Below are 13,094 nucleotides of genomic sequence, written 5' to 3' on the forward strand. Positions count from 1 at the left end.
AGCGCAGAGGTGGCAGCCTGGCAGCTATGGCCATGAGAAAAATGTACAACAAAGACAGACAGACTGACATGGCGGAAATGGGTAGCATTTTTTTTAAGGCAAGGAAAGCAGAAAGACGACGGTTAAGCTCGGAGTGGGCAAACCAAAGGTAGGGCTAGAGGAGGCCCAAGCATGTGATTAAAGGGCGCCCATGAGCAAGCAAGGCCCACCGCCGTCCGCGTGGCCGGAAACTGTCCTGTCTGCTTCCTTCTTGTCTTTGTGGTCGACATTGATACCCTAGAGATCCTTTGTTCGTTCTACAGCAAAATTTTGAATTCAAAAGGGTTAAATTACGTGAAAGTAAAAAAAGGCAGCTGAATGAAATAAAGTAGAACATGACCAAAAGGGCAGTGTAAAGAAAGCTTGGCTTTCCGTTCACAAAAAAAAAAAAAAAAACTTGGCTTTCCGTTTAGGCGGGAGTTTACATGGACCCTGCATGGACGCATTGCAACCCAGTTCACAGATGTTCAGGCATTCGACACTACAGCATGTCCATGTGGGCAATGTGCTCGACAGATTCGATCCAATCATGACTGATTCCGTAAGAATGTGGGAATAAGATCGGCCGGTCGGGCCATGTTCTAGAGGAGGCTGGGCCTGGGGACACAAGTAACCACTATGGCCCTATCCGATCCTCTGACTGATGCTCACTGGCAATCCACAGATTACGCGCATGATGCTACTAGCAATTTCTCCCCTCGTTTACAATAATTTCGGCCAGCGTGATTATTATCCATCCAACGCGCCGACATTCACTTGAAATGGTTTCTAGACTGGTTCGTCCCTGCTTCCTATCCTATTATCAACAATCGCATAATCGGAGTCGACAAGCCGTACGTACTCCGAGCACCGACAACCTTTTTTGTACAAACTTGATTAAGACGCCGACTTATAATAATCAAATGAACAAGAAAAAATCACCCCGCCGACGGGGCATGGATTCAAGAGTCCCTGGCCTGCCGTCGTCCGTATAGCCAGGGTCACACATGACATGATACTCCCAGCCCAGCCCCAGAACCAGAGGAGAAGGATCCTGCTTCTGCACATGATGTGGAAGTCGTAATCAAGTGTTGCTGGCGGCTAATAATTTCCTTCGTGGTTTCAACGTCCAATTAATTTGTGCTGACACGGTGCTTGCGTGGAGAATATTCCCGGTCAAACAACACATGCATGGGGATAAAGAGGCACAACATACGACCAGCAGGCAGCAGCAGGGGGTTTAGTCTCCTTGATCCATCTCTAGTCCGTGCGTGTGTTTCTTTTCATCCACTATTTTGGCACCGTCTGAAGGAACGAACATGCGAACGATTTACATGTATAAAAAAGAAACGCAGAAGTGTCGCCAAAGTGATATTTTATGGGCAGGCAGGCACTTGGAAGTGGATAGGAAAGGGTGGTTTCGTTTCCTCCTCTTCGATTATAAATTGGAAGTTGAGGGAGCATATGAGCTGGCGGCTTACGCACGTCCCGCCTACCCTTTTTTGTTTAGCGAGATTGTTTAGCCACCCATTGAACCTGGCTTCTTGGTGCCTTGCACCTGCCTTTGTGTCTATGACATGTGGGCCCACATGTCAGCAACCCAAAGGCAGGTGCCTCTAAGGCACCGAAGCTGCGTCCCTGCAATAAATAAGAGAAACGAGTTCCTCGCCGTGGAGTACGTATATATACGGTATGTGTTGTTTATCCCGGGACACAACAATTTCCGCTTCCTTCAAACACGGGCGTACTCCTGACTCTTGACTCTGACGGATCGACTCGCAGGCAGTTGCTGCAATGGTACGTATCGACCCACGAGTAGAGTAGGTGGTGGACTGGTGGTATGACGGGCCTGCAAAATGTGGGCGAAAAGGACGTATCAGTATGTGATTTTCTAAGCACATATATACTTTTTCTCTTCCCTTCCGGATAACCCAAGCACTTCTTCCCGTGAATTCCACGGTCCATTTCGTCAACACCCAAAGTTCTGCCAGTCCACTCAGATTACCAGGAAGAAGAGAAGAAAAGCAGCTAGCGTTGGCGCACCTAATTAACCTTCGAGATTGCTCGGAAATGGTCTCGAAGCCAAATCGCCCTAGGATTAGGCTTTCCCACGGATTGTGACAAAAAGAGAAGATTGATTTCTCGCAGGATAACGTAGTAAATACGTTGGCCCTTGGATTCACCGGGGCCGCGCATATCGATTCTGTCGTCCGTCGTCCATTCAATAATGTCAAAAAGTGGATGGGAATATACAAAGAGAAAACGACGGCCTACTTTCAAAAAATAAAAACGACGGCCTGGCCAGCCGTGGCATATACTCATTTCAGAGAAGAAGAAAAACAATGTGAATGCAATACATAATCCTTTTTCCCAGATCACGATCGAGTATGTCATCGAAAGCCTTAATAATGCATTATTACCAGTACATCAGGCCGCAGCTAGCCGCAAAATGCAGCTTGGCCGGCACGCGCGCAGACGAAAATATCAAAAACTACTGCCGTCCAACACACATAGTACACACATACACACACAGAATAATACAGTACTACCAAAAATATCCAAAGATGACACCAACGCAGAATAATTCCGAAAATATCCAAAAGGAATATCAACACCGGGAGAATATTCCAGATCGAGCGAGCGGCGCAGGTGTACGCCATGCCGGTGCGTAGCTATCCATCCTCCCGGGCGCCGCGTCGGACGGACGACGCGGGAGGGAGCACAACACCAATTTTGCCGCCACCATCCATCAGATCCTTCGTTACCATCAAGGCCTGCAAATTTTCTTGCCCGTCACGACTCACGGTCCAATCAACGATGATCACTGCCCTCAGTTAATCAGTTCTTAATGTGGAAATCTTCGCCGGTTCAATTGTCTCGATCGACGATTGATCACCACGTCGCTCTCACATCGACGACAGTGGCGGCGACCGAGGCTAGATTAAGCAAAACCGGTCCACGATTCAACGCCTAGCTCGCCACCAACGAGCGCGCACGCAATTTGCGACCCATTCGTCGATCTTAATTCATCTGATAATTTAACCGAACCACCGGGGTTAGAATCAAGTTAATTAACCAATGGAGCTCGTGGCAGGAACGAACAATGGTCGATCAGGGGCAGAGACAGCAGAGAAAAGGCAGGGGGAACCAAAATTTGATCGGAGGCACGCATCGGTTCATGGATGGACGGATGCCTCCGATCCAAGTAACTAGAGCTAAGCTAAGCTAGTGGAGAGCCTCGTCGCTGTCTGCTACTATGTCAGCATTGATCTTCTCTCCCGGCCGGCTGGCCGGCGCAGGTCGTCGGCGCTGATGAGTGAATTTTCGGGCGGCGGGTCGCGTCACATGACGGAGCAGGAGTTGGGGTTCTCGTCGCTGAACATCTGCGAGGGCGGCGCCGTGTCGAAGTGGTAGGGCGGCGGGTACGGCTGGTACGCCTGGGGGTTGGGGTGCTCCTGCTGGTAGTAGCCGCCTGAGCTGGGGTGCTGCTGCTGGTAGTAGCTGCCGGCCTCTCTTGGTTGCTGGTAGTAGCTGCCGGCGTCGCCGCCCGGGTGCTGCTGCTGGTAGTAGCCGCCGGCGTTGGCGCTGGGGTGTTGTTGTTGTTGGTAGTAGCCGCCGGCGCCGGCGTACCCCGCGCCGTCGGCATTGCCGCCGTAGGGGCTGTAGTAGCTGGGCGGGGGGCCCTGCGGCTGCGGGTACGGGACTTGGCCGTACGGCGAGACGTGGTGCGTCCTCGCCTGGACCGGCGCGGGCGCCACGGAGGCCGCGGCCGACGCCATGGACGGGCCCGCCACCTCGATGCCTTTCCCCTTGTCCTGGCTCATGACGACGTGGTCGCCGGCCGCCGCTTTGTCTTTCTTCTTCTCGCCGTCGCCGGCGCCCTTGTTGTCCTTCTTCTCGTCGCCGGCGCCCTTGTCCTTCTTGCCGGGCGCGACGGCCTCGACGGCGCGGTTGAGCTTCTCTGTGAGGTACGCCACCATGGCGGGGACGTCCATGGTGCCCGTGACCTTCACCTCGTCCTTGGCATTGCCCTCCAGCTCCACATGTTTGACCCCTGGAAGAGACAAGACACACAGAACATCGTCAATTTCGAACGGAGGACACAAAATTAACAGCAGAACAGACCGGATTCGAAGAACCAAGAAGAATCCCGGCAAAACCGCACCTTTGATTTTGTATATTCGGCGTCTGATGCGGTCGGCGCAGCCGTCGCAGTGGAGGCGGATCTTGAGCAGCACCGTGGTCTCCTGCGAAAGCAAAATCGAAGCGGAGACATCGTGAGTCGCGAGGTCGGTGGGACGGGCGTGGTGGTTGGGAGCAGAGTATTGCGTGGGGGCAGGATTTGCTGCGTGTGTTGTGTACCGACCTGGAGCTCCGTGGGCTTCTTCTCCTCGGTGGGGGTGGGGGTGGGCGGTTGCTTCTTGGCCGCGTCTTCCTCTTTGGGCGGCTGCGGCTTGGAGGCGCCGGCCTTATCCCCCTTGTCGGCTCCGCCGGTGCCCATGTCGGGATTCTTCTTGTCGCCCTCCTTGTCGGGGCTCTTCTTCTCGGCCGCGGCGGGGGCTGCTGCGGGCTTGGCCGGGCCGGCGCCGGCGCCGGAGGAGACGATCTCGACGGGCTTCTTGGTCCGGGACTCGATCCGCGCCTTGAGCGCGGCCGCGTCGGCCGTCCCCGCCACGACCACCCTGTTCGCCGCGACGTCGGCCACCACCGACTGCACACCTGCGCGACAAGCCCGGAGCACACGAATCAGCCACCAGACCGAACAAAATGCAGAGAAGGGCAGAAGAAATTGGCGGCGGGATGGAGCGGGCGCGTACCAGGCATGCTCTTGATGCTGTTCCGGACCTTCTTGGCGCAGCCGGCGCAATGCAAGACCATCTTGAGCACGACCGGCGGCGGCGGCTCGGCGGCGCCCTCGACGCCGCCGGGAGCCTCCTTCCCCGCCCCCATAGAAACCGACGAGGCTAGCTAGCTACGCTCTCCGAGAGATTTCTAGACTCTTCCTCTCTGCCTCCCTCTTCTCCGGGTCTCCTACACGTGTTGGCGCGAGCGAGCGGGGGAGCGTGGGTGTTTGACGGCGCGGGCTCTGCGAGAAAAACCAAGCGAATCGAGACGAAACAAAACGGCAGTGCGGCGCGGGCGGGGATAAATAGGCGGGGGGTGGGGGGGGGGGGGGGAGCGGGTGGAAGGAAAGGTAGAAGGCAAGCGGCCCCACCCCGCGCGTCAGGCGGTGCCGGCCGCCCGATCCGATCCACATCCGCGGTGCGCGTGGCGGTAAGTTCCTGCCGCCGCTGCTGTTTGCGGGCGGGGAGTGCTGGTTACGCCCGCCCGCTCGCTCGCCTGGGACGTCATCACCGCGTTGAGTTGATGGGTGTTACTGTCGCCGCGGCTGGCCGTGTCATGTCATGTCATGCAAAGGTGAACCCGTCGTCATTGCTCTCCCTTTTCCTCCACCGGTCGGATTGCCCGGCTCGCTAGCTACAGTAAATCGTAGCGCACGCGCAATGGAGTGGCTTTCTGATTACAAAAGAGTTTTCTTTCTTTCTTTTTCCAAAGTCTAAAACACGGCGAGGGCTGTCCTTCTGGCCTTTACCTTGTTTTCGTAGACGTCATGACAGACGATCTTGAATTTTGATTCAACTTCTACATGTATGTTTGCGTGTCATGGAACGATAGGTGTTTGCGGTATAGTGGCAGCTCTATTTTTTTTTTCTTTCTCGATTGAGTTTCGGACATGCCTGGCCGGACCCCACGAGGCTACACGAGCAAACAGTCGACCTCATCTCTGGTCGATGATGTCGTTAAGTCACCCCTTTCTTGAAACCAGCAATGATTAACATTGGAGTGTTATCTTGTTCTAGCCGTCTCTCTAACCCTAGTCGTTCTACGAGGTCTCAACGGCCGAGCAGTGGCGGATCTAGGGGCGGGGTCATGGCCCCGCAAACAGTTTACAAGTTATATTTTTACTAGTGTAATGTTTGTCCATCATACTGATTTTGGTGCAGTGTATAATTTTTTTCCCTAGCCATTGGAATGTTGTCCACGGTTGCCTTTACATTGCCAAATCCTAGACCACCGCTGCAACTGAGTCGTCGATCTTAGCAGCAGAGGTGACTACACGGTGTAATAAGTACACGTATTTGGAACTGCGTTGGTATTTTTTGCTTTGTTTTGGACTATTTGGAATTACCCTAACGATTGTATTTTTAACAGAGTGAAAGTCCACAATATTTTATAGATTATTTTCCATGCTATATGAATATTTGTATGTGGTCAATGGTGCAACACGCGAAAGTGCGAGAGCTTATTGTCTCTAGGTACATGAAAGATGGTAGCACGGGGTACATTGAACCGGTTTGGATGACAACTCAATAATAGATCATGTAGGCATATTTTCCTATTTGTGCCGTTTGTAATAATTTTAGAATACTAGTACTTTGATGTTGAAGACTAACACTACTAAACCTTGGGAAAAATATGGTTGTGTGCACCGTAAGATGCAGAGCCCGGGTGATCCTGGCCATCTTAAAAAAAAAGAAAGTTTTATTTCCTTTCTAGCCGTTGGGCTTCTTCTGTATAATCCCACAAAAATTAGCACAGGACAAATCAAATTTTTTGTTGCACAAGGTAGATGGATCTATAGAAGTGCTGGTACTGTATTTGGAGTACTGTTGTCGCTCGAAACGTGAATGGTTCAGCTGGGCAGGTGGTACGTACGTCAGCGGCCGTCCTCCCCGACGGCGACGTGGTGTGCCGCCACCTGTCCTGTGAGCTACGTGTGCTTACGTACTGTACTACCACTACCAGTACGTTCACGCGAGAGAGAACGGGTCGTACAGAACTTCATCACGTACGTACGCACATACAGTGCGAGGCCGTTTGGATTCTAGTACAGATCGTGTGACGCGAAAAGCGAATCGTCCGGAGGTTCGTTTGGCTCGTAGCACGCGGTGAATTTTCTGCTTGTGCACGTTGACGGGGCCTTTCGTGGAGGCCAAGGGAGCTGCAGGAGCCATACGCCAGTTCCAGACAAAAAAGCAAGAGAATTTCCATCGTGCTGTGGTTTGTATCATGACTCATGAGGCTCGTGTTCTATGTACTGTTGCTGCGACTGAACTCTCAAATCGAAATGGGAAACGACTGTCGACTGTGGTGTTTGTCCTGTGCCACTTTGGTTTGCTCCGCATTTTCGTTGCCGCTCACGAACGGTGAACTTTCACGGCGACTCGCGACGACCACCGCAACGACGGAGGGTGGTCAGTCGCGAGGCAAAGTGACGCGTTCCTTTCACGAGCGTTTTTTTTCCCATTCAGAGAGGAAGTTGGGTTTTTCTTCAGGCAACCGAGAGGAAACTGATCGGTGCGGAAGAGGCGCGAGCGAGCGCGTGCTCTCGGCCCAGGCCCACGACGCGCTCATGCGTGAGGGGGCCCGGGAGATCCACTTTCTCCAATATCGCAGCACTTGCCTGTACGCGCTATACCTCTCTCTCAGTCTCTGCGGTGCTCAGTGAATTGCATCGCGGGCTACCGATGCTTTTCCTCTCCGGCAGTACTCTGCGCCGGTGCGCCGGCTCAAATTTGGGCCGGTCGTCGCGCTACCATCCAATTTGACCTACTACAACCGTCAGATCCCGATTTCCTCTTGTTCTTCCCTTCGCACGGGATCTGAAAAAAAAAAGTCCCCAACCGGCCGGCGCGTTCCTCCCCTCGTCTCCCACGCTTGCCGGCGACCCGAGCCGCCCGTCGCCGCCTCCGCTCGTCGCCGTCATCGGCCGCTGTGTTTCCCAGCAAGAAAAATCTCAACAAAAACAGAACACCATTGGTTTGCCGGTAGCAGCAAAAAACTATGCGGGTTCCAGCAAAAATTATATCCCGATGCAGCTGTAATGGTGCCGCTCCCAGTTCGGTTGCCGCCGCATCTCGTTTTCCAGCAAAATTGACCTTGCCCATCGCAACAACTGACGTTGTCGGTTCCGGCAAAACAACTCACCGCTTCCAGCAAATTGCATCATAGATTCCAGCAGAAATTTGTGTCTTCCTAGTTCCAGCAAATTGGATCACAGGTTCCAGAAAATTGAATCACTGGTTCTAGCAAAGAAAATCACCGGTTGTAGCATCGCATCGCCTGTCGCCGCGCTGCACGGGCGCACCACCGATTGCATCCCAAAAAATCTGTCGCCGGGTTCCAGCAAAAACTGTCACCGGTTGTAGCAAAAATCGATACGGGATGTACCAAAACAAGATAGCGAGTTGCAAATCTCCAGAAAAAACGATCGCCAGTTCCAGCAAAAAAATCCGATGGTGGTAGCAAAACAAAACACCAGTTGTAGCATCGCGCCGTTTGGCGCAAAAAAATGCATCCCTGCCGGGTCCAGCGCCCTCCACGAAGCCGGCAGCAGCACCGATGTTCGCTGGTCCCAGCACCGAAACCTCAAGGGGTTCCAACGCCGGCAACCAACAGTCCCAGCAACCGCCGGGCACCGAATCTTTCATGGGTTTGCTGCAGCAGCCACCTCTTCCCTTGGTACCATGGCTGTGAGAAGAGGTAGGTGAAGATATGTGTAGCGTGAGGAGGAAAAAGGAAAGAGGTAGGAGATAAGGGAGAAGCAAGTGGGTGGACGAGAGCAGCCCAAGATGCGGCCTGGTCGAGTGATAGGATAAGGTTGGAGAAGCTTCGCGAGGGGATAAGCATTCGTGTAGGCTATTCGATCAGGTTCCATTTGATGGCCCGCGTGCGTCCGGCTCAAAGTTCGGCCGGCGCGCCAGGTGTAAACGTTTACCTTTCATCTTCCCCGGTATGCGCGTTTGCTCAAAATCACTTTTTTTCCTTAAAAAAACATCAATAATATTTTTATTAATTAGAAATAACTACTCTCTCCGTCCCAAAATAAGTGACTCAATTTTGTATTAAAGTTAGTACAAAGTTGAGTCACTTATTTTAGGACGGAGGGAGTAGTAAATATGTCCGTACGTTGCAACGGAACAAAAAACATCATACAGCCTAAAAAATATCAAATGGGCTGCATTGCAACGTATAGGAAATAATTAAATATGCATTTTAAAACCTATAAAACAATCTATTTATACCTCCCAAATAGCACGATTCTACATTAGATATAAACAAAACATTACCCCACTTATGACTAACCGTTACATAGCATGCAAGGACATACTGACATGTGACGCCATGTGATTGAAGCAAAATGAAAACTAACTATACGTGTCTAGTCCAGGGGGTCAACAGACAACTCCATATTGCATTTCGCAGAATTTTGCCCCTGCCCATGGCACCTACAACACCAATTCTCCACGGGGGTCTCCATATACACGCCTCGTCAGCAATATTCCTAATCATGACCTCTGGTTTCTATGCGCAGGTAGCTTAGTTCAATAGCGTATGTATATGTAAGAGTAAAAGAAGGGAAAGCTTCACCATAAAGGTACATGATGCCAAGAAACTCTGTGGTTCAAGAGAGCAAAATGAGGACAAGGACATTAAATAATATATTTCTATCCAACGATAGAGAGTGATAAAATATAAACATTACAATTTGGCTATGCAAACGAACCAACGTCATGAAGAAATTTCACCCTATGAACAACTATTACAAACAAAAGGCAAGAATTAAGGCCAAACATGAATTATCAGTAAATAAATGACATGAAAAAGCAAATTTGTACACATGTCTGTTACGTGTGGCCCACTTTGTCCTTGGAGGAGGAGTTGTTGGTGGACGCCGTCTGTGTCGGATTGCCGTCGAGCTCAACCACCGGCATGGAAGTACACCTTGAACTAGGCCGCCGTGCTAATTCCTCTCATAGAATTGAACATTTGGAAATAAGCTGATAGAAGGATTCATATGATACTATATGTTCAGCAAATGTCTATTAACTTTGAGCACAACTATTCTCCCAAATAAACTTGTCGCAAATCCAGCTTTTCGCATACATAGAGATAAACAATGAAAATTAAGAATTGAAATTATCAAAAACAGATCATTAACAATGGAATATAAGGAAAGATATGCCTGTTACAATATTTCTCAAGGAAAAATAGCAGTTTATCTTCTGGTAAATGCAACAATGACTAAGAGGTGAAATCAGACAGTATAAAGAGGGTTTATAAAGAGGGTGGGGCAATTCAGACAGTATTACCATTGCACTCAGTTGACAGTCATCTCCAACCAAAACAAGATGTTTTCACTATTTTTTATTATTTTTGAGACTAACCTATTAACCTAGAGCCCAGTGTCAGTTTCTGTTTTTTTTCTTCTTGTTTTTGAGTTTTACAAAAAAAGAATATCAAACAGAGTCCAAACGGAATAAAACTTTACGATGATTTTTCTTGGACCCGAAGACATCCACGAAACTTGGAGAGGGGTCAGAAGATGGCCGAGGAGGCCACAAGCCCCCCAGGCGCACCCTAGGGGGGGGTCGCCCTGAGGGTTTGTGGGCCCCTCGGTAGTCCTCCAACCCTAATTCTTGCACCATAAATTCCCAAATATTCCCAAAACCAACAGAAGCGTCCACCAAAATACTCTTCCGACGCCGCAAGCCTCTGTTCCCGTGAGATCCCATCTTGGGGCCTTTTCCGGCACCCTGCCGGAGGGGGATTCGATCACGGAGGGCACCTACATCAACCTTGTTGCCCTTCCGATGAAGCGTGAGTAGTTTACCACAGGCCTACGGGTCCATAGCTAGTAGCTAGATGGCTTCTTCTCTCTCTCTTTGATCTTCAATACAATGTTCTCCTCGATGTTCTTGGAGTTCTATCCGATGTAATATTCTTTTACGGTGTGTTTGTTGAGATCCGATGAATTGTGGATTTATGATCAGATTATCTATGCATATTATTTGAGTCTTTTCTGAACTCTTTTATGCATGATTAAATGTCTTTGTATTTCTTTTCGAATTATTGGTTTCGTTTGACCAACTAGATTGGTTCTTCTTGCAATGGGAGAGGTGCTTAGTTTTGGGTTCAATCTTGCGGTGTCCTCACCCAGTGAAAAAGTAGGGGTAGCGAGGCACGTATTGTATTGTTGCCATCGAGGGTAAAAAGATTGGTTTTTCATCATATTGCTTGAGTTTATCCCTTTACATCATGTCATCTTACTTAAGGCGTTACTCCGTTCTTATGAACTTAATACTCTAGATGCATGCTGGATAGCGGTCAATGTGTGGAGTAATAGTAGTAGAGGCAGGCAGGAGTCAGTCTACTTGACACAGACGTGATGCCTATATTCATAATCATTGCCTTGGATATCGTCATAACTTTGCGCTTTTCTATCAATTGCTCGACAGTAATTTGTTCACCCACCATATGTTTTGTTTCAAGATAGAAGCCTCTAGTGAAAACTATGGTCCGCCGGGTCTATTTTCCATCATATATTTTCAGAACTATAAACCAAAAAACCCCAAAATACCTTTGCTGCAATTTATTTATATTTACTTTATTTTTATCTTTTATTTATCTTTTATACTATCTCTATTAGATCTCACTCTTGTTCATGACCGTGAAGGGATTGACAACCCCTTTTTCGCGTTGAGTGCAAGTGTTTGTTAGTTTGTGCAGGTGCATAGATTGGAGGCTTGCTTGTGCCTCCTACTGTATTGATACCTTCGTTCTTAACAGAGGGAAACACTTATCTCTACTTTGTTGCATCACCCTTTCCTCCTCAAGGGAAAAATCAACGCAAGCTCAAGAAGTAGCAGGAAGAATTTCTGGCGCCGTTGCCGGGGAGGTTTTACATCAAGCCTACCAAGTACCCACCATAAACTCTCTTCTCTTGCATTACATTATTTGCCATTTCCCTCTCGTTTTCATCTCCCCCACTTCTAAAGCGTTTTCAGAAAATCACAAAAATATTTGCCTTTTTATTCGCCCTTCTTTTGTTCGTCTTTTCGTTTGCTTTTTGTTTGCTTGTGTGCTAGATTGCTTGCTTATCATGATGTCTCAAGAAAATACCAAGTTGTGTGACTTTTACAATACTAATAATAATGATTTTATTAGTACTACAATTTCCCTCGCCACTAGTGCAGAATCTTATGAAATTAATGCCGCTTTGTTGAATCTTGTTATGAAAGAGCAATTTTCCGGCCTTCCTAGTGAAGATGTCACATCCCATCTAAATACTTTCGTTGAGTTGTGTGATATGCAAAAGAAAAAAGATGTGAATAATGATATTGTTAAATTGAAGCTATTTTCGTTCTTTCTAGGAGATCGTGCTAAAACTTGGTTTTCATCTTTGCCTAAAATAGTATTGATTCATGGAATAAGTGTAAAGATGCTTTTATTTCCAAATATTTTCCTCCCGCTAAGATCATCTCCCTCAGGAACGATATAATGAATTTTAAGCAACTTGATAAAGAACATATTGCACAATCTTGGGAGAGGATGAAATTGATGATAAGAAATTACCCTACTCATGGTTTAAGTTTATGGATGATCATACAATTTTTTTATGCCGGATTGGATTTTGCATCTAGAAATCTTTTAGATTTCGTCGTGGGAGGTACTTTTATGAAAATTACTTTAGGAGAAGCTGCTAAACTCCTAGATAATATTATGGCTAATTACTCTCAATGGCATACCGAAAGATCTTTCACTAGTAAAAAAGTGCATGCGATTGAAGAAATTAACACTTTGAATGGAAAAATGGATGAACTTATGAAATTGATTGCTAGTAAGAGTGATACTATTGATCCTAATGATATGCCTTTGTCCACTTTGATTGAGAATAATAATGAATCTATGGATGTGAATTTTGTAGGTAGGAACAATTTTGGTAATAATGCATATAGAGGTAATTTCAACCCTAGGCCGTTTCCTAGTAATTCCTCTAATAATTATGGTAATTCCTACAATAATTCTTATGGAAATTATAATAAAATACCCTCTGATCTTGGTAACAATATTAAGATTTCATTAATTCCCAAAAAAAATCAATGCTATGGTTGAAGAAAAATTGCTCAAGATTGATGATTTGGCTAGGAACGTTGATAGAATTTCTCTTGAGATTAATTCTTTAAAAATTAGATCTATGCTACCCAAGCATGATATTAATGAATCTCTGAAAG

General features: G+C 48.2%; 1 protein-coding gene across 1 annotated transcript; it reads right to left on the reverse strand.

Moving 5' to 3' along the window:
• Positions 1-3,074: 3,074 nt before the first annotated feature.
• Positions 3,075-8,400, reverse strand: LOC109754526 (uncharacterized). The gene is made up of 4 exons (XM_020313433.4): positions 4,836-8,400; positions 4,385-4,737; positions 4,184-4,265; positions 3,075-4,072 (listed from the first exon to the last, which is right to left on the reverse strand). The coding sequence occupies exons 1-4, from the start codon at positions 4,966-4,968 to the stop codon at positions 3,360-3,362; spliced, it is 1,281 nt and encodes a 426-aa protein (XP_020169022.1). The 5' UTR covers positions 4,969-8,400; the 3' UTR covers positions 3,075-3,359.
• Positions 8,401-13,094: the final 4,694 nt, after the last annotated feature.

This window comes from Aegilops tauschii, chromosome 4 (assembly GCF_002575655.3).
Source record: "Aegilops tauschii subsp. strangulata cultivar AL8/78 chromosome 4, Aet v6.0, whole genome shotgun sequence".
Lineage (NCBI taxonomy): Eukaryota > Viridiplantae > Streptophyta > Magnoliopsida > Poales > Poaceae > Aegilops > Aegilops tauschii.